This window comes from Oncorhynchus masou, chromosome 24 (genome assembly GCF_036934945.1).
Source record: "Oncorhynchus masou masou isolate Uvic2021 chromosome 24, UVic_Omas_1.1, whole genome shotgun sequence".
Taxonomy (NCBI): domain Eukaryota; kingdom Metazoa; phylum Chordata; class Actinopteri; order Salmoniformes; family Salmonidae; genus Oncorhynchus; species Oncorhynchus masou.
The window spans coordinates 3967616-3995115 of record NC_088235.1 but is presented as its reverse complement, the minus strand read 5'-3'; the positions used below and the strand labels follow the sequence as shown (position 1 = coordinate 3995115).

Sequence of the window (27500 nt, the reverse complement as noted above, 5' to 3'; positions counted from 1 at the left end):
ATAGGGAACAGACAGCGACCCACGTGACTGGGCAGCACAGGGAACAGACAGCGACCCACGTGACTGGGCAGCACAGGGAACAGACAGCGACCCACGTGACTGGGCAGCATAGGGAACAGACAGCTGACCCACGTGACTGGGCAGCACAGGGAGCAGACAGCGACCCACGTGACTGGGCAGCATAGGGAACAGACAGCGACCCACGTGACTGGGCAGCACAGGGAACAAACAGCGACCCACGTGACTGGGCAGCATAGGGAAGGAACAGACAGCGACCCACGTGACTGGGCAGCATAGGGAACAGACAGCGACCCACGTGACTGGGCAGCATAGGGAACAGACAGCGACCCACGTGACTGGGCAGCATAGGGAACAGACAGCGACCCACGGACTGGGCAGCATAGGGAAGGAACAGACAGCGACCCACGTGACTGGGCAGCATAGGGAACAGACAGCGACCCACGTGACTGGGCAGCATAGGGAAGGAACAGACAGCGACCCACGTGACTGGGCAGCACAGGGAACAGACAGCGACCCACGTGACTGGGCAGCATAGGGAGCAGACAGCGACCCACGTGACTGGGCAGCATAGGGAACAGACGACGACCCACGTGACTGGGCAGCACAGGGAACAGACGACGACCCACGTGACTGGGCAGCATAGGGAACAGACAGCGACCCACATGACTGGGCAGCATAGGGAGCAGACAGCGACCCACGTGACTGGGCAGCATAGGGAACGGACAGCGACCCACGTGACTGGGCAGCATAGGGAACGGACAGCGACCCACGTGACTGGGCAGCATAGGGAACAGACAGCGACCCACGTGACTGGGCAGCATAGGGAACAGACAGCGACCCACGTGACTGGGCAGCATAGGGAACAGACAGCGACCCACGTGACTGGGCAGCACAGGGAACAGACAGCGACCCACGTGACTGGGCAGCACAGGGAACAGACAGCGACCCACGTGACTGGGCAGCACAGGGAACAGACAGCGACCCACGTGACTGGGCAGCATAGGGAACAGACAGCGACCCACGTGACTGGGCAGCACAGGGAACAGACAGCGACCCACGTGACTGGGCAGCACAGGGAACAGACAGCGACCCACGTGACTGGGCAGCATAGGGAACAGACAGCGACCCACGTGACTGGGCAGCATAGGGAACAGACAGCGACCCACGTGACTGGGCAGCATAGGGAACAGACAGCGACCCACATGACTGGGCAGCATAGGGAACAGACAGCGACCCACATGACTGGGCAGCATAGGGAACAGACAGCGACCCACGTGACTGGGCAGCATAGGGAACAGACAGCGACCCACGTGACTGGGCAGCATAGGGAACAGACAGCGACCCACGTGACTGGGCAGCACAGGGAACAGACAGCGACCCACGTGACTGGGCAGCATAGGGAGCAGACAGCGACCCAAGTGACTGGGCAGCATAGGGAACAGACAGCGACCCACGTGACTGGGCAGCATAGGGAACAGACAGCGACCCACGTGACTGGGCAGCATAGGGAACAGACAGCGACCCACGTGACTGGGCAGCATAGGGAACAGACAGCGACCCACGTGACTGGGCAGCATAGGGAACAGACAGCGACCCACGTGACTGGGCAGCATAGGGAACGGACAGCGACCCACGTGACTGGGCAGCACAGGGAACAGACAGCGACCCACGTGACTGGGCAGCATAGGGAACAGACAGCGACCCACGTGACTGGGCAGCATAGGGAACGGACAGCGACCCACGTGACTGGGCAGCATAGGGAACAGACAGCGACCCTCGTGACTGGGCAGCATAGGGGAGGAACAGACAGCGACCCACGTGACTGGGCAGCATAGGGAACAGACAGCGACCCACGTGACTGGGCAGCATAGGGAAGGAACAGACAGCGACCCACGTGACTGGGCAGCATAGGGAACAGACAGCGACCCACGTGACTGGGCAGCATAGGGAACAGACAGCGACCCACGTGACTGGGCAGCATAGGGAGCAGACAGCGACCCACGTGACTGGGCAGCATAGGGAACAGACAGCGACCCACGTGACTGGGCAGCATAGGGAACAGACAGCGACCCATGTGAAGAAAAGAGAGAGAGAGAGAGAGAATAAGGAGAGGATGAAGAAGAGAGGGAGATATATATAATAAGGAGAGGATGAAGAAAAGAGAGAGAGAGAATAAGGAGAGGATGATGAAAAGAGAGAGGGAGAGAGAGAATAAGGAGAGGATGATGAAAAGAGAGAGAGAGAGAGAGAATAAGGAGAGGATGAAGAAGAGAGAGAGAGAATAAGGAGAGGATGAAGAAGAGAGATATATATATATAATAAGGAGAGGATGAAGAAGAGAGAGAGAGAGAATAAGGAGAGGATGAAGAAGAGAGAGAGATATATATAATAAGGAGATGATGAAGAAAAGAGAGAGAGAGAATAAGGAGAGGATGATGAAAAGAGAGAGGGAGAGAGAGAATAAGGAGAGGATGATGAAAAGAGAGAGAGAGAGAGAGAATAAGGAGAGGATGAAGAAGAGAGAGAGAGAATAAGGAGAGGATAAAGAAGAGAGAGAGAGAGAATAAGGAGAGGATGAAGAAGAGAGAGAGAGAGAATAAGGAGAGGATGATGAAAAGAGAGAGAGAGAGAGAGAATAAGGAGAGGATGAAGAAGAGAGAGAGAGAATAAGGAGAGGATGAAGAAGAGAGAGAGAGAGAATAAGGAGAGGATAAAGAAGAGAGAGAGAGAGAGAATAAGGAGAGGATGAAGAAGAGAGAGAGAGAATAAGGAGAGGATGAAGAAGAGAGAGAGAGAGAATAAGGAGAGGATGAAGAAGAGAGAGATATATATAATAAGGAGAGGATGAAGAAGAGAGAGAGAGAATAAGGAGAGGATGAAGAAGAGAGAGAGAGAGAATAAGGAGAGGATGAAGAAGAGAGAGAGAGAGAATAAGGAGAGGATGAAGAAAGAGAGAGAGAGAGAATAAGGAGAGGATGAAGAAGAGAGATATATATATATATAATAAGGAGAGGATGAAGAAAAGAGGGAGAGAGAGAATAAGGAGAGGATGAAGAAGAGAGAGAGATATATATAATAAGGAGAGGATGAAGAAGAGAGGGAGAGAGAGAATAAGGAGAGGATGAAGAAGAGAGAGATATATATATATAATAAGGAGAGGATGAAGAAAAGAGAGAAAGAGAATAAGGAGAGGATGAAGAAGAGAGAGATATATATATATAATAAGGAGAGGATGAAGAAAAGAGAGAGAGAGAATAAGGAGAGGATGAAGAAGAGAGATATATATATATAATAAGGAGAGGATGAAGAAGAGAGAGAGAGAGAATAAGGAGAGGATGAAGAAGAGAGAGAGAGAGAATAAGGAGAGGATGAAGAAGAGAGAGAGAGAATAAGGAGAGGATGATGAAAAGAGAGAGAGAGAGAGAGAATAAGGAGAGGATGAAGAAGAGAGAGAGAGAGAATAAGGAGAGGATGAAGAAGAGAGAGAGAGAGAATAAGGAGAGGATGAAGAAAAGAGAGAGAGAGAATAAGGAGAGGATGAAGAAGAGAGAGAGAGAATAAGGAGAGGATGAAGAGAGAGAGAGAGAGAATAAGGAGAGGATGAAGAAGAGAGAGATATATATAATAAGGAGAGGATGAAGAAGAGAGAGAGAGAATAAGGAGAGGATGAAGAAGAGAGAGAGAGAGAATAAGGAGAGGATGAAGAAGAGAGAGAGAGAGAATAAGGAGAGGATGAAGAAGAGAGAGAGAGAGAATAAGGAGAGGATGAAGAAGAGAGATATATATATATATAATAAGGAGAGGATGAAGAAAAGAGGGAGAGAGAGAATAAGGAGAGGATGAAGAAGAGAGAGAGATATATATAATAAGGAGAGGATGAAGAAGAGAGGGAGAGAGAGAATAAGGAGAGGATGAAGAAGAGAGAGAGATATATATATAATAAGGAGAGGATGAAGAAAAGAGAGAAAGAGAATAAGGAGAGGATGAAGAAGAGAGAGATATATATATATAATAAGGAGAGGATGAAGAAAAGAGAGAGAGAGAATAAGGAGAGGATGAAGAAGAGAGATATATATATATAATAAGGAGAGGATGAAGAAGAGAGAGAGAGAGAATAAGGAGAGGATGAAGAAGAGAGAGAGAGAGAATAAGGAGAGGATGAAGAAGAGAGAGAGAGAGAATAAGGAGAGGATGATGAAAAGAGAGAGAGAGAGAGAGAATAAGGAGAGGATGAAGAAGAGAGAGAGAGAGAATAAGGAGAGGATGAAGAAGAGAGAGAGAGAGAATAAGGAGAGGATGATGAAGAGAGAGAGAGAATAAGGAGAGGATGATGAAAAGAGAGAGAGAGAGAGAGAATAAGATACATAATAAAGAGAGTGTGAGGAAAACAGACTAAGGAATAGAAGGAGAGAGAGGAGATGAGTGAGACAGGAGGAGGAGAGACAGGAAGAGGGAGGAGATGAGTGAGACAGGAGGAGAGAGAGACAGGAAGAGAGAGGAGATGAGTGAGACAGGAGGAGAGAGGAGATGAGTGAGACAGGAGGAGAGGAGATGAGTGAGACAGGAGGAGGAGAGACAGGAAGAGGGAGGAGATGAGTGAGACAGGAGGAGAGAGAGACAGGAAGAGAGAGGAGATGAGTGAGACAGGAGGAGAGGAGATGAGTGAGACAGGAGGAGAGGAGATGAGTGAGACAGGAGGAGGAGAGACAGGAAGAGGGAGGAGATGAGTGAGACAGGAGGAGAGAGAGACAGGAAGAGAGAGGAGATGAGTGAGACAGGAGGAGAGAGGAGATGAGTGAGACAGGAGGAGAGAGAGACAGGAAGAGAGAGGAGATGAGTGAGACAGGAGGAGAGAGAGACAGGAAGAGAGAGGAGATGAGTGAGACAGGAGGAGAGAGAGACAGGAAGAGAGAGGAGATGAGTGAGACAGGAGGAGAGAGAGACAGGAAGAGAGAGGAGATGAGTGAGACAGGAGGAGAGAGAGACAGGAAGAGATGGGGAGATGAGTGAGACAGGAGGAGAGAGAGACAGGAAGAGGGAGGAGACTAGTGAAACAGGAGGAGAGAGAGACAGGAAGAGAGAGGGGAGATGAGTGAGACAGGAGGAGAGAGAGACAGGAAGAGAGAGGGGAGATGAGTGAGACAGGAGGAGAGAGAGACAGGAAGAGAGAGGGGAGATGAGTGAGACAGGAGGAGAGAGAGACAGGAAGAGAGAGGGGAGATGAGTGAGACAGGAGGAGAGAGAGACAGGAAGAGAGAGGGGAGATGAGTGAGACAGGAGGAGAGAGAGACAGGAAGAGGGAGGAGACTAGTGAAACAGGAGGAGAGAGAGACAGGAAGAGAGAGGGGAGATGAGTGAGACAGGAGGAGAGAGAGACAGGAAGAGGGAGGGGAGATGAGTGAGACAGGAGGAGAGAGAGACAGGAAGAGAGAGGAGACTAGTGAAACAGGAGGAGAGGAGATCAGTGAGACAGGGAGAGAGACAGGAGGAAGAGAGGAGATGAGTGAGACAGGAGGAGAGAGAGACAGGAAGAGGGAGGGGAGATGAGTGAGACAGGAGGAGAGAGAGACAGGAAGAGGGAGGGGAGATGAGTGAGACAGGAGGAGAGAGAGACAGGAAGAGAGAGGAGACTAGTGAAACAGGAGGAGAGGAGATCAGTGAGACAGGAGAGAGAGACAGGAGGAAGAGAGGAGATGAGTGAGACAGGAGGAGAGAGAGACAGGAAGAGAGAGGAGACTAGTGAAACAGGAGGAGAGGAGATCAGTGAGACAGGAGAGAGAGACAGGAGGAAGAGAGGAGATGAGTGAGACAGGATAGAGAGGAGATGAGTGAGACAGGAGGAGAGAGAGACAGGAAGAGAGAGGAGACTAGTGAAACAGGAGGAGAGGAGATGAGTGAGACAGGAGGAGAGAGAGACAGGAAGAGGGAGGGGAGATGAGTGAGACAGGAGGAGAGAGAGACAGGAAGAGAGAGGAGACTAGTGAAACAGGAGGAGAGGAGATCAGTGAGACAGGAGAGAGAGACAGGAGGAAGAGAGGAGATGAGTGAGACAGGAGGAGAGAGAGACAGGAAGAGAGAGGAGACTAGTGAAACAGGAGGAGAGGAGATCAGTGAGACAGGAGAGAGAGACAGGAGGAAGAGAGGAGATGAGTGAGACAGGATAGAGAGGAGATGAGTGAGACAGGAGGAGAGAGAGACAGGAAGAGAGAGGAGACTAGTGAAACAGGAGGAGAGGAGATGAGTGAGACAGGAGAGAGAGACAGGAGGAAGAGAGGAGATGAGTGAGACAGGATAGAGAGGAGATCAGTGAGACAGGAGGAGAGAGAGACAGGAAGAGAGAGGAGACTAGTGAAACAGGAGGAGAGGAGATCAGTGAGACAGGAGGAGAGAGAGACAGGAAGAGAGAGGAGACTAGTGAAACAGGAGGAGAGGAGATCAGTGAGACAGGAGGAGAGAGAGACAGGAAGAGAGAGGAGATGAGTGAGACAGGAGGAAGAGAGGAGATGAGTGAGACAGGAGAGAGAGACAGGAGGAAGAGAGGAGATGAGTGAGACAGGAGAGAGAGGAGATGAGTGAGACAGGAGGAAGAGAGGAGATGAGTGAGACAGGATAGAGAGGAGATGAGTGAGACAGGAGAGAGAGGAGATGAGTGAGACAGGAGAGAGAGGAGATGAGTGAGACAGGAGAGAGAGGAGATGAGTGAAACAGGAGAGAGAGACAGGAGGAAGAGAGGAGATGAGTGAGACAGGATAGAGAGGAGATGAGTGAGACAGGAGAGAGAGGAGATGAGTGAGACAGGAGAGAGAGGAGATGAGTGAGACAGGAGAGAGAGGAGATGAGTGAAACAGGGAGAGAGAGACAGGAGGAAGAGAGGAGATGAGTGAGACAGGATAGAGAGGAGATGAGTGAGACAGGAGAGAGGGGAGATGAGTGAGACAGGAGAGAGAGGAGATGAGTGAGACAGGATAGAGAGGAGATGAGTGAGACAGGAGGAGGAGAGGAGATGAGTGAGACAGGAGAGAGAGGAGATGAGTGAGACAGGAGGAGGAGAGGAGATGAGTGAGACAGGAGAGAGAGGAGATGAGTGAGACAGGAGAGAGAGGCGGGAGACAGATGCAGTTTGGTTTATTTGCTCTTTCTGCCTTTTTGAGTCTGGCTAATTGTGGATCTCATTAAAAATGGTGTCAGGGAGGAGGAGGAGAGGAAAGGGGGAGGAGAGGAGGAGAAGAGCAGCGCTGTGGGCCTGATGCACAAGGCCTGCCGTGCAGAACGCCTAATCCTAGCCCCGCTCCCTCCTCCTCCATCATTCCCTCCACCACTCAGGGTCCTGTTAATTCAGACCTGGGCTGAGGGAGGGAGACTGCCCCTTCCACCGCCTGCCTGCCTGCCTGTAAACTTTCCAAACTCCATCACCATAGCCTCCTTTAATTAGCTAGCGTTAACCAGCCACCCGCGCTCCACGCTCGCTCGCACGCGCTCTCGCCACACATCACAGAAACCAAATTAAAAACTGAAAATGCTCTCCCTCTCTTTTTCCTTGAGTCTTTCTCTCTCTCTTGCTTTTCTCTCTCTCCCTTTCACCCGTTATTTTTCACTCTCTTCCTCTTTTTCCTGTTACTCTCTTCCTCCATCTGTTTCTGCCTCTCTCTCTTTCTCCTTCTCTCCCTCCCCTCTCTCTCCTTGTCTCTCTCCTCCTACCACTAAGTGTCAGAGAACGGGTGGGAGGGAAGGAGAGAACGGGTGGGAGGGAAGGAGAGAACGGGTGGGAGGGAAGGAGAGAACGGGTGGGAGGGAAGGAGAGAACGGGTGGGAGAAGAAGAGAACGGGGGGGAGAGAAGGAGAGAACGGGGGGAGGGAAGGAGAGAACGGGGGGGAGGGAAGGAGAGAACGGGTGGGAGGGAAGGAGAGAACAGGTGGGAGGGAAGGAGAGAACGGGTGGGAGGGAAGGAGAGAACGGGTGGGAGGGAAGGAGAGAACGGGTGGGAGGGAAGGAGAGAACGGGGGGAGGGAAGGAGAGAACGGGTGGGAGGGAAGGAGAGAACGGGGGAGGGAAGGAGAGAACGGGTGGGAGGGAAGGAGAGAACGGGTGGGAGGGAAGAGGGAAGGAGAGAACGGGTGGGAGGGAAGAGGGAAGGAGAGAACGGGTGGGAGGGAAGGAGAGAACAGGTGGGAGGGAAGGAGAGAATGGGTGGGAGGGAAGGAACGGATGGGGAGAGAACGGGTGGGAGGGGGAGAGAACGGGTGGGAGGGAAGGAGAGAACGGGTGGGAGGGAAGGAGAGAACGGGTGGGAGGGAAGGAGAGAACGGGTGGGAGGGAAGGAGAGAACGGGGGGGGAGGGAAGGAGAGAACGGGTGGGAGGGGAGGGAAGGAGAGAACGGGTGGGAGGGAAGGAGAGAACGGGTGGGAGGGAAGGAGAGAACGGGTGGGGAGGGAAGGAGAGAACAGGTGGGAGGGAAGGAGAGAACGGGTGGGAGAAGGGAGAGAACGGGTGGGAGGGAAGGGAGAGAACGGGTGGGAGGGGGAGAACGGGTGGGAGGGAGAGAACGGGTGGGAGGGAAGGAGGACGGGTGGGAGGGAAGGAGAGAACGGGTGGGAGGGAAGGAGAGAACGGGTGGGAGGGAAGGAGAGAACGGGGGGGAGGGAAGGAGAGAAAGGGTGGGAGGGAAGGAGAGAACGGGTGGGAGGGAAGGAGAGAACGGGTGGGAGGGAAGGAGAGAATTGGGTGGGAGGGAATTTTGGGAGAGAATGGGTGGGAGGGAAGGAGAGAACGGGTGGGAGGGAAGGAGAGAACGGGTGGGAGGAAGGAGAGAACGGGTGGGAGGGAAGGAGAGAACGGGTGGGAGGGAAGGAGAGAACGGGTGGGAGGGAAGGAGGAACGGGTGGGAGGGAAGGAGAGAATGGGTGGGAGGGAAGGAGAGAACGGGTGGGAGGGAAGGAGAGAACGGGTGGGAGGGAAGGAGAGAACGGGTGGGAGGGAAGGAGAGAACGGGTGGGAGGGAAGGAGAGAACGGGTGGGGGAAGGGGAACGGGTGGGAGGGAAGGTGACTCCATGTCAAACATCTGCGGCAGTTGTTTTGTTTTTGGTTTCTTTTGACTCCATTTATTTATACAGCAGGATTTACCTTTTCTTGTTTGATATTGTTTTATTGTTTGTGTTGATTTTATTTTGGGAGGCTTAATGTAATATGTGTTTTCATGTTTTGTTTTTGTTTAGTTTTTGTTCTTTATCTGTAGCTGTTGCCACGGCAGCGATGCCTGAACAGAGCTGTGAATTATCTGGTGATGGTGATGGCTCTGCTTCAGTTCGTCTGTGTGTCTGTAGAGACAGACAGACAGGTACACAGACAGGTAGACAGACAGACAGGTACACAGACAGACACACTTAAGTGGGGCCTGCTGTGTTTTCACAACACATTAACATGTCCTTACCTTCTCAAGGGAACCAGCATGGCTTCACATAACCATTAACATGCACTAACATAGAAATACTTCTTTCTTTGCCTCTCTCTCTCCTTCCATCTTTCTCTCTTTCTTTCTCTTTCTCCTTCCATTTTTCTCTCTCTCTCCTTCCATCTTTCTTTCTCTCTCTCTCCTTCCATCATTCTTTCTTTCTCTCTCCTTCCATCTTTCTTTCTCTCTCTCTCCTTCCATCTTTCTCTCTCTCTCTCCTTCCATCTTTCTCTCTCTCTCTCTCCTTCCATCTTTCTCTCTCTCTCCTTCCATCTTTCTCTCTCTCTCTCTCCTTCCATCTTTCTTTCTCTCTCTCTCCTTCCATCTTTCTTTCTCTCTCTCCTTCCATCTGTCTTTCTCTCTCTCTCCTTCCATCTTTCTCTCTTTCTTTCTCTCTCTCTCCTTCTCTCTTTCTTTCTCTCTCTCTCCTTCCATCTTTCTCTCTGTCTTTCTCTCTCTCTCCTTCCATCTTTCTTTTTCTTTCTCTCTCCTTCCATCTTTCTTTCTCTCTCTCTCCTTCCATCTTTCTCCTTCTTTCTCTCTCCTTCCATCTTTCTTTCTCTCTCTCTCCTTCCATCTTTCTTTCTCTCTCCTTCCATCTTTCTTTCTCTCTCCTTCCATCTTTCTTTCTCTCTCTCTCCTTCCATCTTTCTTTCTCTCTCCTTCCATCTTTCTTTCTCTTTCTTTCTCTCTCTCTCCTTCCATCTTTCTTTCTCTCTTTCTTTCTCTCTCTCTCCTTCCATCTTTCTTTCTCTCTTTCTTTCTCTCTCTCCTTCCATCTTTCTTTCTCTCTTTCTTTCCCTCTCTCTCTCCTTCCATCTTTCTTTCTCACTCTCTCCTTCCATCTTTCTTTCTCTCTTTCTTTCCCTCTCTCTCCTTCCATCTTTCTCTCTCGATCCGTCTTTCTCTTTCTCCCTCTCTGTCTCTCCTCTGTCTCTGTCTCCCTCTCTCTCTCTCTCTCTCCCTCTATGTCTCTCTCTCTCTGTTTCTCTCTCTGTTTCTCATCTGTAGATGTGTTGGATGGAGATGCAGGTGATAATAATGGGGGTGAGGAGGAGGAGGGGGGGAGAGATGAGGAAGATCACCATGATGAAACTGTGACAGAGGCTACTGCGGTAGATACTAGCCCTCCTGGGGCCCCTCCGACCTCCTCCACCATCCAGGGGCATCAGGAGTCTACTAACCCCAGCTCTGAGCTAACCTTTCTGGGTAAAGGGACCACCACTAACTGGCTGTGCGCTGGTGCTTCTGCTTGTCCGTTTGCTCTCTCTGTTTTGTCGGTCTGTAACTCACCCCTCATGTGCACGACTCCACTTTCCCCTTTGACCTCTGCTTCTCATTGGCTTGAGTCATGGCTAGCTGGGATCCCATTGGCCTGTAGCAGATTCTAAAGTTCTGAGACTATCTTTGTTTGTTTTTCTATTCCTGTACAATTTTATTAAAACTAGTAATTAAAAAACAACTGCAAAAAGTTCTCCCTAGACAATAAAAAAGTCATATCTTGAGAAAAGCATTTGAGAAATGTTTTCAGAGGTAAGTTAATTACTTTTTTCCCAGCGTTTTGCGTCTGTTCTGCCAATAGGAGATAGGCAGTAAAGGGTTAAAGAAGCAGAAAGGAAGGAGAACATGAAAACAGAACAATAAATAGTGTGTCTTTGAAGCAGCAGTATCTCTGCTATTTGTTTTCTCTGTGGGTTTTGTCGTTTTCCTCACGACAAGTTTAATTTCACTTGTTTTCTGGTGATGAAGACCTTTGTCACAGAGACGGTCCTTATGAAGGGAGAGGTTGTGATGCTTCGCTCTACGGCTGCGTTGCAAATGGCTCCGTCCCCTTAGTAAGTGCAGAGCCCAAAGACCCAGGGCTGTGGTCAAAACTACCTAGAACCAGTGCACTACCTAGGGAATAGGGTGCCATGTGGAACAGACTTGTTGATAAACCGCCTGTTTCAAGAGGTGCCAGATAAAACATCCTTGACTCTACTGAGCACTTCACCTAAACAGCACTTCATAACAGGCTTCCCTGATATATCTCCTACCCCAATATATATCTCCTACCCCAATATATATCTTCTACCCCAATATATATCTGCTACCCTAATATATATCTGCTACCCTAATATATATCTTCTACCCTAATATATATCTGCTACCCCAATATATATCTTCTACCCTAATATATATCTGCTACCCCAATATATATATCTGCTACCCCAATATATATCTTCTACCCTAATATATATCTGCTACCCCAATATATATATCTGCTACCCCAATATATATCTTCTACCCTAATATATATCCTACCCCAATATATATACCCCAATATATATCTGCTACCCTAATATATATATCTGCTACCCTAATATATATCTGCTACCCTAATATATATCTGCTACCCTAATATATATCTTCTACCCTAATATATATCTGCTACCCCAATATATATCTTCTACCCTAATATATATCTGCTACCCCAATATATATCTTCTACCCTAATATATATCTGCTACCCCAATATATATATCTGCTACCCTAATATATATCTTCTACCCTAATATATATCTGCTACCCAATATATATATACCCAATATATATCTGCTACCCTAATATATATCTGCTACCCTAATATATATCTTCTACCCTAATATATATCTGCTACCCCAATATATATATCTGCTACCCCAATATATATCTTCTACCCCAATATATATCTGCTACCCTAATATATATCTGCTACCCTAATATATATCTGCTACCCTAATATATATATCTGCTACCCTAATATATATCTGCTACCCTAATATATATCTGCTACCCTAATATATATCCTATAATATATATCTGCTACCCCAATATATATCTTCTACCCTAATATATATCTGCTACCCCAATATATATCTTCTACCCTAATATATATCTGCTACCCCAATATATATATCTGCTACCCCAATATATATCTTCTACCCTAATATATATCTGCTACCCCAATATATATATCTGCTACCCCAATATATATCTGCTACCCTAATATATATCTGCTACCCTAATATATATCTTCTACCCTAATATATATCTGCTACCCCAATATATATCTTCTACCCTAATATATATCTGCTACCCCAATATATATATCTGCTACCCCAATATATATCTGCTACCCTAATATATATATCTGCTACCCTAATATATATCTGCTACCCTAATATATATCTGCTACCCTAATATATATCTTCTTCTACCCTAATATATATCTTCTACCCTAATATATATCTGACCTAATATATATCTACCCCAATATATATATCTGCTACCCCAATATATATCTTCTACCCTAATATATATCTGCTACCCCAATATATATATCTGCTACCCCAATATATATTACCCTAATATATATCTGCTACCCTAATATATATCTTCTACCCTAATATATATCTGCTACCCCAATATATATATCTGCTACCCCAATATATATCTTCTACCCCAATATATATCTGCTACCCCAATATATATCTGCTACCCCAATATATATCTGCTACCCTAATATATATATCTGCTACCCTAATATATATCTGCTACCCTAATATATATCTGCTACCCTAATATATATCTTCTACCCTAATATATATCTGCTACCCCAATATATATCTTCTACCCTAATATATATCTGCTACCCCAATATATATCTTCTACCCTAATATATATCTGCTACCCCAATATATATATCTGCTACCCCAATATATATCTTCTACCCTAATATATATCTGCTACCCCAATATATATATCTGCTACCCCAATATATATCTGCTACCCTAATATATATCTGCTACCCTAATATATATCTTCTACCCTAATATATATCTGCTACCCCAATATATATCTTCTACCCTAATATATATCTGCTACCCCAATATATATATCTGCTACCCCAATATATATCTTCTACCCTAATATATATCTGCTACCCCAATATATATATCTGCTACCCCAATATATATCTGCTACCCTAATATATATCTGCTACCCTAATATATATCTTCTACCCTAATATATATCTGCTACCCCAATATATATATATCTGCTACCCCAATATATATCTTCTACCCCAATATATATCTGCTACCCCAATATATATATGCTACCCTAATATATATCTGCTACCCCAATATATATATCTGCTACCCCAATATATATATTCTACCCCAATATATATCTGCTACCCCAATATATATCTTCTACCCTAATATATATACCCCAATATATATCTGCTACCCAATATATATCTGCTACCCTAATATATATCTGGTAGAATAATATATACAGTGGGGTAAAAAGTATTTAGTCAGCCACCAATTGTGCAAGTTCTCCCACTTAAAAAGATGAGAGAGACCTGTAATTTTCATCATAGGTACACTTCAACTATGACAGACAAAATGAGAAAAAAATCCAGTCAATCACATTGTAGGATTTTTTATGAATTTATTTGCAAATTATGGTGGAAAATAAGTATTTGGTCACCTACAAACAAGCAAGATTTCTGGCTCTCACAGACCTGTAACTTCTTCTTTAAGAGGCTCCTCTGTCCTCCACTCGTTACCTGTATTAATGGCACCTGTTTGAACTTGTTATCAGTATAAAAGACACATGTCCACAACCTCAAACAGTCACACTCCAAACTCCACTATGGCCAAGACCAAAGAGCTGTCAAAGGACACCAGAAACAAAATTGTAGACCTGCACCAGGCTGGGAAGACTGAATCTGCAATTGGTAAGCAGCTTGGTTTGAAGAAATCAACTGTGGGAGCAATTATTAGGAAATGGAAGACATACAAGACCACTGATAATCTCCGTCGATCTGGGCTCCACGCAAGATCTCACCCCGTGGGGTCAAAATGATCACAAGAACGGTGAGCAAAAATCCCAGAACCACATGGGGGGACCTAGTGAATGACCTGCATAGAGCTGGGACCAAAGTAACAAAGCCTACCATCAGTAACACACTACGCCGCCAGGGACTCAAATCCTGCAGTGCCAGACGTGTCCCCCTGCTTAAGCCAGTACATGTCCAGGCCCGTCTGAAGTTTGCTAGAGAGCATTTGGATGATCCAGAAGAAGTTTGGGAGAATGTCATATGATCAGATGAAACCAAAATAGAACTTTTGGTAAAAACTCAACTCGTCGTGTTTGGAGGACAAAGAATGCTGAGTTGCATCCAAAGAACACCATACCTACTGTAAAGCATGGGGTGGAAACATCATGCTTTGGGGCTGTTTTTCTGCAAAGGGACCAGGACGACTGATCCGTGTAAAGGAAAGAATGAATGTGGCCATGTATCGTGAGATTTTGAGTGAAAACCTCCTTCCATCAGCAAGGGCATTGAAGATGAAACGTGGCTGGGTCTTTCAGCTTGACAATGATCCCAAACACACTGCCCGGGCAACGAAGGAGTGGCTTCGTAAGAAGCATTTCAAGGTCCTCGAGTGGCCTAGCCAGTCTCCAGATCTCAACCCCATAGAAAATCTTTGGAGGGAGTTGAAAGTCCGTGTTGCCCAGCAACAGCCCCAAAACATCACTGCTCTAGAGGAGATCTGCATGGAGGAATGGTCCAAAATACCAGCAACAGTGTGTGAAAACCTGGTGAAGACTTACAGAAAACGTTTGACCTCTGTCATTGCCAACAAAAGGTATATAACAAAGTATTGAGATAAACTTTTGTTATTGACCAAATACTTATTTTCCACCATAATTTGCAAATAAATAAATTAAAAATGCTACAATGTCATTTTCGGGATTTTTTTTCTCGTTTTGTCTGTCATAGTTGAAGTGTACCTATGATGAAAATTACTCTCTCATCTTTTTAAGTGGGAGAACTTGCACAATTGGTGGCTGACTAAATACTTTTTTGCCCCACTGTATCTGCTACCCTAATATATATCTGCTACCCTAATATATATCTGGTAGACTAATGTATATCTGGTAGACTAATGTATATCTGGTAGACTAATATACAGTTTAAGTTGGAAGATTACATACACTTAGGTTGGAGTCATTAAAACTCATGTTTCAACCACTCCCCAAATGTCTTGTTAACAAACTATAGTTTTGGCAAGTCGGTTAGGACATCTACTTTGTACATGACACAAGTCATTTATCCAAAAATTGTTTACAGACAGATTATTTCACTTATAATTCACTGTATCACAATTCCAGCGGGTCAGAAGTTTACATACACTAAGTTGACTGTGCCTTTAAACAGCTTGGAAAATTCCAGAAAATGATGTCATGGCTTTAGAAGCTTCTGATAGGCTAATTGACATCATTATGTCAGTTTGTCAGTATATGTATGTCAGTTTGCTCTTTTCTGTGAAGGGTGTAGTACACAGCGTTGTACGAGATCTAACGTTTCTTGGCAATTTCTCCGGGGAATAGCCTTCATTTATCAGAACAAGACTAGACTGACGAGTTTCAGAAGAAAGTTCTTTGTTTCTGGCCATTTTGAGCCTGTAATCGAACCCACAAATGCTGATGCTCCAGATACTCAACTAGTCTGAAGGCCAGTTTTATTGCTTCTTTAATCAGGACAACAGTTTTCAGCTAACATAATTGCAAAAGGGTTTTCTAATGATCAATTAGTTTTTTTAAATAAACTTGGATTAGCTAATTGGAACACAGGAGTGATGGTTGCTGATAATGGGCCTCTGTAGATATTCCATTAAAAATCTGCCGTTTCCAGCTACAATAGTAATTTACAACATTAACAATGTCTACACTGTATTTCTGATCAATTTGATGTTATTTTAATGGACAAAAAAATTAGCTTTTCTTTCAAAACAAGGACATTTCTAAGTGACCCCAAACTTTTGAACGGTAGTGTATATCTGGAAGACTAAAATACATCTGGTACCCTAAAATATATCTAGTAGCTCATTGGATAATTATTATAATAGGTATACCAGAGCTCTGTCATCTCTCCAGTCCTCACTTCCCTCCTCCCTGTGTGTGTGTGTGTGTGTGTGCGTGTGTGTGTGTGTGTGTGTGTGTGTGTGTGTGTGTGTGTGTGTGTGTGTGTGTGTGTGTGTGTGTGTGTGTGTGTGTGTGTGCGTGCAATCCAAACCATCTCTGTTACACACTGTTTTCCCTTACTCGTCTGCTGACTGAATGACCCCCACTCCGTGTGTGTGTGTTATGTATTTGTGAGTACCTGGCCATCTGAGACGGGCAAAGTTTTGGACGCCTTCACCCAGGCTCTCTGCCCGACCCTGATAAGTGTGTGTGGAGAGAGGGTCACACATGAAATGGTCTCCCTCCTGCCCTTTCATCTCCTCCAGCCCAGTGCTCAGCCCTGGCAGGACACCCCCGAGAGAGAGAGTGTGTGTGTGAGAGAGAGAGTGTGTGAGAGAGAGGACAAGACCAGCACTGTGATTGCCAGGCCTGACAAGTGGAGCTGGAAGAGAAAGAGAGATGGAGTGGTACAGAGAGGGAGTGTGTGTGTGAGAGAGAGAGATGGAGTGGTACAGAGAGGAAGGTATAGAGACAGAGTGAGATAAACACCGTAGGGAAAGAGAAGGAAAGAGAGGGAAGGAAATATGTAAGGGAGAGGGAAGGAAAGAGAGAAGGGAGAGGGAAGGAAAGACGTAAGGGAGAGGGAAGGAAAGATGTAAGGAAGAGGGAAGGAAAGAGAGAAGGAGGGAAGGAAAGACATAAGGGAGAGGGAAGGAAAGACGTAAGGAAGAGGGAAGGAAAGAGAGAAGGAGGGAAGGAAAGACATAAGGGAGAGGGAAGGAAAGACGTAAGGAAGAGGGAAGGAAAGAGAGAAGGAGGGAAGGAAAGACGTAAGGGAGAGGGAAGGAAAGACGTAAGGGAGGGGGAAGGAAAGAGAGATGGAGGGAAGGAAAGAGAGGAGGAGGGAAGGAAAGAGAGGAGGAGGAAGGAAAGAGAGGATGAGGAAGGAAAGAGAGGAGGAGGGAAGGAAAGAGAGGAGGAGGGAAGGAAAAGAGGAGGAGGAAGGAAAGAGAGAGAGAGACATGGGTAGAGAGGCCAAACGACATCAGAACATAATTTGTACAGCTGTGCCCATCCTGTGCTGTGTTGACCAGACTGGAGAGGGTCTCAGCCAGACCAGTTGTGTGTCTTCATCGTCCATCAGGGATCTCTGTCTTTCTCTCTCCTCCACCTCTCCCCACCCATCTCTCTCTCCCCCTCTCTTTCTCTCTCCTCCACCTCTCCCCACCCATCTCTCTCCCCCTCTTTTTCTCTCTCCTCCACCACTCCCCACCCATCTCTCTCCCCCTCTCTTTCTCTCTCCTCCACCTCTCCCCACCCATCTCTCTCCCCCTCTCTTTCTCTCTCCTCCACCACTCCCCACCCATCTCTCTCCCCCTCTCTTTCTCTCTCCTCCACCTCTCCCCACCCATCTCTCTCCCCCTCTCTTTCTCTCTCCTCCACCACTCCCCACCCATCTCTCTCCCCCTCTCTTTCTCTCTCCCCACCCATCTCTCTCCCCCTCTCTTTCTCTCTCCTCCACCTCTCCCCACCCATCTCTCTCCCCCTCTCTTTCTCTCTCCTCCACCTCTCCCCACCCATCTCTCTCCCCCTCTCTTTCTCTCTCCTCCACCTCTCCCCACCCATCTCTCTCCCCCTCTCTTTCTCTCTCCTCCACCTCTCCCCACCCATCTCTCTCCCCCTCTCTTTCTCTCTCCTCCACCTCTCCCCACCCATCTCTCTCCCCCTCTCCCCTCCTCCACCTCTTTCTCTCTCCTCCACCTCTCCCCACCCATCTCTCTCCCCCTCTCTTTCTCTCTCCTCCACCTCTCCCCACCCATCTCTCTCCCCCTCTCTTTTCTCTCCCCACCCATCCTCTCCCCCTCCACCTCCTCCAGTCTCCCCATAGTTTTATTCCAGTATGTATCCACCTCTCCCCACCCATCTCTCTCCCCCCCTCTCTTCTCTCTCCCTCCACCTCTCCCCACCAATCTCTCCCCCCTCTTTCTCTCTCTCCCCCTCCCCAATCTCTCCCTCCACCTCTCCCCCTCCCCTCTCCCCCTCCATCTCTCTAATCTGATAGTTCTATTCCAGTATGTATACTCAGTGTCACACCCATCTCTCTCCCCCTCAATCTCTCCCCCTCCATCTCTCCCCCTCAATCTCTCCCCTCCACCTCTCCCCCTCCATCTCTCTCCCCCTCCTTCTCTCCCCCTCCATCTCTCTAGTCTGATAGTTCTATTCCAGTATGTATACTGTGTCACCCCCTCTCTCTCCCCTCCACCTCTCCCCCCTCAATCTCTCCCCTCCACCTCTCCCCCTCCATCTCTCCCCCTCCATCTCTCTAGTCTGATAGTTCTATTCCAGTATGTATCTCTCTCCTCCACACCCATCTCTCTCCCCCTCTCCCCTCCCCACCCATCTCTCCCCCTCTCTCTCCTCCTCCACCTCTCCCCACCAATCTCTCCCCCTCCACTTTCTCCCCCTCCATCTCTCCCCCTCCATCTCTCTAGTCTGATAGTTTTATTCCAGTATGTATACTGTGTCACACCCCTCTCTCCCCCTCCACCTCTCTCCCCCTCAATCTCTCCCCTCCCCCTCTCCCCCTCCATCTCTCCCCCTCCATCTCTCCCTCAATCTCTCCCCTCCACCTCTCCCCCTCCATCTCTCCCTCAATCTCTCCCCTCCACCTCTCCCCCTCCATCTCTCCCTCAATCTCTCCCCACCTCCATCTCTCCCCCTCCATCTCTCTAGTCTGATAGTTCCCCACCCTATTCCAGTATGTATACTCAGTGTCCCACCCATCTCTCTCCCCTCTCTTTCACTCTCCTCCACCTCTCCCCACCCATCTCTCTCCCCAATCTCTCTCTCCCCACCCTCTCTCCCCCATCTCTATCTCTCTCCCCTCCATCTCTCCCCCTCCATCTCTAGTCTGATAGTTCTATTCCAGTATGTATACTCAGTGTCACACCTCTCTTTTCCCCTCCACCTTATTCAATCCAGATCACTATCTCCCTCACATATATATGTCCATATCCCCTTTAGTGTCTCTCCCCGTGTCTGTGTCTGTGTGTGTGTGGGGATCTGTTATCTGCTAGTGTGCTCAGGCAGAAATCAGAGATATGACTGAAATGCAAACCAACCATCTCTGTTACATACTGTTCCCCTTACGCTTTTGCTGACTGAGTTCCCCCTCCACTCTCTAGTCTGATAGTTGCAATATGTATACTGTGTCACACCCCTCTATTCTCCATCTATCCCCCCATCTCTCCCCCTCCCCTCTCCCCCTCCATCTCTCCCTCCCCCTCTCCCCCTCAATCTCTCCATCTCTCCATGTCTCCCCTCCATCTCTCCCCTCCATGTTCTAGTCTGTAGTTCTATTCCAGTATGTTTATGTGTGTGTGTCTTTTCCCGTGTTTATTCAATCCAGATCACTATCTTGTCCATATATATGTATGTATCTTTGTGTGTGTGTGTGTGTGTGTGTGTGTGTGTGTGTGTGTGTGTGTGTGTGTGTGTGTGTGTGTGTGTGTGTGTCCGTGTGTGTGTGTGTGTGTGCTTGTCCGTGTGTGTGTGTGTGTGTGTGTGTGCTTGTCTGTGTGTGTGTGCTTGTGTGTTTATGTGTGTGTGTGTGTGTGTGTGTGTGTCTGTGTGTGTGTGTGTGTGTGTGTGTGTGTGTGTGTGTGTGTGTGTGTGTGTGTGTGTGTGTGTGTGTGTGTGTGTGTGTGTGTGTGTGTGTGTGTGTGCTTGTCCGTGTTGTGTGTGTGTGTCTGTCCGTGTTTGTGTGTGTGTGTGCTTGTCTGTGTGTGTGTGTGTATGTGTGCTTGTGCGTGTGTGTGTGTGTGTGTGCTTGTCTGTGTGCTTGTGTGTGTGTGTGTGCTTGATCTGTTATCTGCTAGTGTGCTCAGGCAGAAATCAGTGTTTATGACTGAAATGCAAACCAACCATGTCTGTTCCATACTGTTGTGCTTGTCCTGTTGACTGAGTTCCCCACTTCTTCTGTGTTTATGTTTGTGAGTGCTCTATTCTGCATCTATCCATTCGTGTGTGTGTGTGCTTGTCCGTGTTTATGTGTGTGTGTGTGCTTGTCCGTGTTTATGTGTGTGTGTGCTTGTCCGTGTTTATGTGTGTGTGTGTGCTTGTCCGTCTTTGTGTGTGTGTGTGTGTGTGTTGTCCGTGTTTATGTGTGTGTGTGTGCTTGTCCGTGTTTATGTGTGTGTGTGTGCTTGTGTGTTTGTGTGTGTGTGTGCTTGTCCGTGTTTATGTGTGTGTGTGTGCTTGTCCGTGTGTGTGCTTGTCCAGTGTGTTTGTACCCCTTGACTTGTCCACATTGTGTTGTTACTGAATTCAAAGTGGATTAAGTGTGTGTTTTGTGTGTCACCCATTGTCCGTGTTTGTGACAAAGTGAACATGTGTTTTTGTGAAATGTTTGCAATTGTATTGAAAATTAAGTCCAGAAATATCCAATTGACAGTCCGTATTCACACTGTTTGTCAATACATGTTTGTCTGTGTTTCAATACATGTTGTGTGTGTGTGCTTGTCCATGTTTATGTGTGTGTGTGGTTGTCCGTCAATTTATGTGTGTGTGTGGTTGTCAATACATGTTAGAGTGTGTGCTTGTCAATACATTAGAGTCAGTGTGTTGTCCATGTTTGTGTGTGTGTGCTTGTCCGTACATTTAGTGTGTGTGTTTCAATACATGTTAGAGTGTGTGTGTTTCAATACATGTTTAGTCAGTGTGTGTGTACATGTTAGAGCCTGTCTGTGTTTAGTGTGTGTGTGCTTGTCCGTGTTTATGTGTCTGTGTGTTGTCAATACGTGTTTATGTGTGTGTGTGTTAGAGTCCGTGTTTATACATGTTGAGTGTGGTTGTCAATACATGTTTATGTGTGTGTGTGTTGTCCGTACATGTTATGTGTGTGTGTGTTGTCAATACATTTAGTGTGTGTGTGCTTGTCCGTACATGTTAGAGTGTGTTATGTCAGAGCATTCAGAAAGTATTTATACCCCTTGACTTATTCCACATTGTGTTGTTACTGAATTCAAAGTGGATTAAATCAATATATGTTTTGAGTCACCCATCAATACATATTAGATCAATGACAAAGTGAACATGTGTTTTTAGAAATGTTTGCAATTGTGGTTAAATCAATACATGAAATATCCAATTGACAGAATTATAGAGTCACTGCTTAGTCAATACATGTTAGAGTCAGTGGTTAAGTCAATACATGTTAGAGTCAGTGGTTAAGTCAATACATGTTAGAGTCAGTGGTTAAGTCAATACATGTTAGAGTCAGTGGTTAAGTCAATACATGTTAGAGTCAGTGGTTAAGTCAATACATGTTAGAGTCAGTGGTTAAGTCAATACATGTTAGAGTCAGTGGTTAAATCAATACATGTTAGAGTCAGTGGTTAAATCAATACATGTTAGAGTCAGTGGTTAGTCAATACATGTTAGAGTCACCCAGCTGTTAAGTCAATACATGTTAGAGTCAGTGGTTAAATCAATACATGTTAGAGTCAGTGGTTAAGTCAATACATGTTAGAGTCAGTGGTTAAGTCAATACATGTTAGAGTCACCCAGCTGTTAAGTCAATACATGTTAGAGTCAGTGGTTAAATCAATACATGTTAGAGTCAGTGGTTAAATCAATACATGTTAGAGTCAGTGGTTAAGTCAATACATGTTAGAGTCAGTGGTTAAATCAATACATGTTAGAGTCAGTGGTTAAATCAATACATGTTAGAGTCAGTGGTTAAGTCAATACATGTTAGAGTCAGTGGTTAAGTCAATACATGTTAGAGTCAGTGGTTAAATCAATACATGTTAGAGTCAGTGGTTAAATCAATACATGTTAGAGTCAGTGGTTAAGTCAATACATGTTAGAGTCACCCAGCAGTTAAGTCAATACATGTTAGAGTCAACCAGCTGTTAAGTCAATACATGTTAGAGTCAGTGGTTAAGTCAATACATGTTAGAGTCAGTGGTTAAATCAATACATGTTAGAGTCACCCAGCAGTTAAGTCAATACATGTTAGAGTCAGTGGTTAAATCAATACATGTTAGAGTCAGTGGTTAAGTCAATACATGTTAGAGTCACCCAGCAGTTAAGTCAATACATGTTAGAGTCAGTGGTTAAATCAATACATGTTAGAGTCACCCAGCTGTTAAGTCAATACATGTTAGAGTCAGTGGTTAAGTCAATACATGTTAGAGTCACCCAGCAGTTAAGTCAATACATGTTAGAGTCAGTGGTTAAGTCAATACATGTTAGAGTCAGTGGTTAAGTCAATACATGTTAGAGTCAGCAGTTAAGTCAATACATGTTAGAGTCAGTGGTTAAATCAATACATGTTAGAGTCAGCTGTTAAGTCAATACATGTTAGAGTCACCCAGCAGTTAAGTCAATACATGTTAGAGTCAGTGGTTAAATCAATACATGTTAGAGTCACCCAGCTGTTAAGTCAATACATGTTAGAGTCAGTGGTTAAATCAATACATGTTAGAGTCAGTGGTTAAGTCAATACATGTTAGAGTCAGTGGTTAAATCAATACATGTTAGAGTCACCCAGCAGTTAAGTCAATACATGTTAGAGTCAGTGGTTAAATCAATACATGTTAGAGTCACCCAGCTGTTAAGTCAATACATGTTAGAGTCAGTGGTTAAGTCAATACATGTTAGAGTCAGCTGTTAAGTCAATACATGTTAGAGTCAGCTGTTAAGTCAATACATGTTAGAGTCACCCAGTGGTTAAGTCAATACATGTTAGAGTCAGTGGTTAAGTCAATACATGTTAGAGTCACCCAGCTGTTAAGTCAATACATGTTAGAGTCAGTGGTTAAATCAATACATGTTAGAGTCACCCAGCTGTTAAGTCAATACATGTTAGAGTCAGTGGTTAAATCAATACATGTTAGAGTCACCCAGCTGTTAAGTCAATACATGTTAGAGTCAGTGGTTAAGTCAATACATGTTAGAGTCACCCAGCTGTTAAGTCAATACATGTTAGAGTCAGTGGTTAAATTCAATACATGTTAGAGTCACCCAGCAGTTAAGTCAATACATGTTAGAGTCAACCAGCTGTTAAATCAATACATGTTAGAGTCAGTGGTTAAATCAATACATGTTAGAGTCACCCAGCTGTTAAGTCAATACATGTTAGAGTCAGTGGTTAAGTCAATACATGTTAGAGTCACCCAGCTGTTAAGTCAATACATGTTAGAGTCAGTGGTTAAGTCAATACATGTTAGAGTCACCCAGTGGTTAAATCAATACATGTTTCTGGGTAAGTCTAAGAGCTTTCCAGCTGTTGTAAATTTCAATACATGTTAGATTCTTCAAGCTCTGTCAAGTTGGTTAAATCAATACATGTTAGAGTCACCCAGCTGTTAAGTCAAACATATTAGAGTCAGTGGTTAAGTCAATACATGCTAGAGTCACAACCAGCTGTTAAGTCAATACATATCGTCCTGGTTAGGGAGTGGCCCACGTTGTTCTGGTTAGGGGAGGGTTTGGTCAATACATGTTAGGGAGTCACCCAGCGTTGTTCTGGTTAAGGGTTTGGTCAATACATGTTAGGGGAGGGTTTGGTCCATCAGTTCTGGTTAAATCAATGTCATGGTTAGGGGAGTCACGTCATTCTGGTTAAGGGTTTCAATACATGGTTAGGGGAGGGTTTGGCCCATCGTTGTTCTGGTTAAGGGTTTCAATTCTGGTTAGGGGAGTCAGTGGTTAAGGGTTTGGTCCAATACATGTTAGAGTTTCACCCATCGTTGTTCTGGTTAGGGGAGTTTCAATTCATGGTTAGGGGAGGGTTTCATCGTTGTGGTTAAGTTTCAATTCTGTTAGGGAGGGTTTCACCCAGTCCTGGTTAGGGGAGGGTTTCAATACATATTAGAGTCAGTGGTTAAGTCAGCGTTGTTCTGTTAGGGGAGGGTTTCACCCAGCGTTGTTCTCACAGCTGTGAGTGTTTCTGGTTAAGTCTCTGGTTAGGGAGCTTTGGCCCAGCGTTGTTCTGGTTGGGAGGGTTTGGCCCAGCGTTATTCTGGTTTTTAAATTCTTCAAGCTCTGTCAAGTTGCGTTGTTCTGGTTGGAGGGAGCCCAGGCGGGTCTTTAGGGGAGGGTTTGGCGCGTTGTTCTGGTTAGGGAGGGTTTGGACCTCCGTTGTTCTGGTTAGGGGAGGGTTGGGGTTGTTCTGCAGAGTTGAGACCAGTTCTGATTAGGGAGAAATTTAGATGTTTTGTTTAATGTATTGTAACTAGGCCACTGGTTAGGGAACATTTTCTGGTTAGGGAGGGTTTGGTAAGCGTTGTCCTGGTTAGGGATTTGGCCTTGTGTTTTAGGGGGGTTGTTGTCCTGCTGAAATGTGAGTTGATCTCCCAGTGTCTGGTTTGGGAGCAGGTTTGGCCAGGTTTTCTGGTTAGGATTTGGCCCCTGTCCTGGTTAGGGAGCTCTATTGGCCCATTTGTCCTTTAGGGAGGGTTTCCTAGCGTTGTTCTTTGGCCCAGCGTTGTCCTGGTTAGGGGATGACAAGCACACCCATAAGGGGATGCAGCCACCACCATGAGGGAGTGGTACTTAGTGATCTGTTGTGTTAGGGGATTTGCCCCATTCAGGACATCTGGTTAGGGGACATTTGTTTGGCCCAGCGTTGTTCTGGTTATACATGTTTTGATATTTTTCTTTAGGGAGTTTTCCTTGTTGCAGGGAGGATCCATGTGTTGGAATATTTGTATTCTGGTTCAGGTTTTCCTTCGTTTTCACTCTGTCAAGGGAGGTTAGTAGTTCTGTTAGGGGAGTTTAACCATCAGTGTTGTTAGGGGAGGGTTTCCATCCTGGTTAGGGAGTTTTCATCCTGTTCTTTAAAGTCTCCATTGACCTCAGGGGTGGTTTGGTCCATCGTTGTTCTGGTTAGGGAGGGTTTGGCCCATCGTTGTTCTGGTTCTGTTTTCCATCGTTGTTCTGGTTAGGGAGGGTTTGGTCCATCGTTGTTCTGGTTAGGGAGGGTTTGGCCATCGTTGTTCTGGTTAGGGGAGGGTTTTCCATCGTTGTTCTGGTTAGGGGAGGGTTTGGCCCATCGTTGTCTGGTTAGGGAGGGTTTTCCTCGTTGTTCTGGTTAGGGAGGGTTTGGCCCATCGTTGTTCTGGTTAGGGAGGGTTTCCCCGTTGTTCTGGTTAGGGGGAGGGTTTCCATCGTTGTTCTGGTTAGGGGAGGGTTTGGCTCCTTCCGTTGTTCTGGTTAGGGAGGGTTTGGTCCATCGTTGTTCTGGTTAGGGAGGTTTGGAGTTGTTCTGGTTCCATCGTTGTTCTGGTTAGGGAGGGTTTGGTCCATCGTTGTTCTGGTTAGGGGAGGTTTGGCCCATCGTTGTTCTGGTTAGGGAGGGTTTGGTCCATCGTTGTTCTGGTTAGGGGAGGGTTTGGCCCATCGTTGTTCTGGTTAGGGGAGGGTTTGGCCCATCGTTGTTCTGGTTAGGGAGGGTTTGGCCCATCGTTGTTCTGGTTAGCGTTGTTCTGGGGGAGGGTTTGTTGTTCGTCTCTTCTCTTTAGGGGGGTTTGGGTTCTGGCCCTCGTTGTTCTGGTTAGGGGAGGGTTTGGCCCAGCGTTGTTCTGGTTAGGGAGGGTCTCTCTCTTCTGGTTAGGGGAGGGTGGCCCAGCGTTGTTCTGGTTAGGGAGGGTTCGGACCAGCGTTGTTCTGGTTAGGGGAGGGTTCGGTCCAGCTGTCCTGGTTCTGGACCAGCGTTGTTCTGGTTAGGGGAGGGTTTGGTCCAGCTTTGTTCTGGTTAGGGGAGGGTTTGGTCCAGCGTTGTTCTGGTTAGGGGAGGGTTTGGCCCAGCGTTGTTCTGGTTAGGGGAGGGTTTGGTCTAGCTTTGTTCTGGTTAGGGGAGGGTTTGGTCCAGCTTTGTTCTGGTTAGGGGAGGGTTTGGCCCAGCGTTGTTCTGGTTAGGGGAGGGTTTGGCCCAGTGTCGTCCTGGTTAGGGGAGGGTTTGGCCCAGCGTCGTCCTGGTTAGGGGAGGGTTTGGCCCATCGTTGTCCTGGTTAGGGGAGGGTTTGGCCCATCGTTGTTCTGGTTAGGGGAGGGTTTGGCCCATCGTTGTTCTGGTTAGGGGAGGGTCATTGGTGCAGCACATTGGTGCGGCTGGCCACCGGGGTGAGCAGGCGGGTCTTTAAGAAGTGCGGTTAGTCGGGTCATGACTGGACCTCCGTGTCCCGAGCCCGTTGGGGAGTTGCAGAGATGAGACCAGATCAAGATTAGGGGGTAAATGTAGATGTTTTGTTTAATGTATTATAACTAGGCCACTCAGGAACATTTACTGTCGTCTTGGTAAGCAACTCCAGTGTAGATTTGGCCTTGTGTTTTAGGTTGTTGTCCTGCTGAAATGTGAGTTGATCTCCCAGTGTCGTTTGGAAAGCAGACTGAGCCAGGTTTTTCTAGGATTTACCCTGCTTAGCTCTATTCCATTTATTTTTATCCTAAAGTTCTTTCGATCTAACATGATGCAGCCACCACCAGTGGTACTTAGTGATCTGTTGTGTTGGATTTGCCCCATTGGTACATTTCTTTATCTCTCATCTCTCTCTTTCTTAGTGATCTGTTCCTGGATTTCCATTTATTTTTATCCTAAAGTTCTTTACATGACAAGTCTCTTAGTGATCTGTTTATACATGTTCTGATATTTTCCTCTGATATTTCCCTGTTGCAAACAGGATCCATGTGTTGGAATATTTGTATTCTATTCCGGCTTCCTTCTTTTCACTCTGTCAATAAGGTTAGTAGTGTGGAGTCTACAGTGTTGTTTCCATCCTCAGTTTTCTCCTGTTTTAAAGTCTCCATTGACCTCATGGTGAAATCCTTCTCTCTTCCTGTGTCTCTGCCTCTCTCTATTCTATTCTCTCTCTCTCTCTCTCTGTCTAAGGTTCTAGTCTCTCTCTCTTCCTCTCTCTCTCTCTTTTCCTCTGTTCTCTCTCTCTGACCTCTCTCTCTCTCTCTTCCTCCGTCTCTCTCTCTCTCTCTCTCTCTCTCTCTGTCTCCTCCTCTCTCTCTC

The 27500-nt window shown here is 46.5% G+C and overlaps 1 protein-coding gene across 1 annotated transcript in view; it reads left to right on the top strand.

The window, feature by feature from the left end:
* The window catches only part of LOC135513365 (EH domain-binding protein 1-like), a 311950-nt gene that overhangs the window by 262708 nt on the left and 21742 nt on the right, over nt 1–27500 (top strand). Inside the window, exon 21 of the mRNA XM_064936292.1 lies at nt 10484–10681. Coding sequence (XP_064792364.1) covers nt 10484–10681 — 198 coding nt within the window. The remainder of the gene's footprint in view (nt 1–10483; nt 10682–27500) is intronic.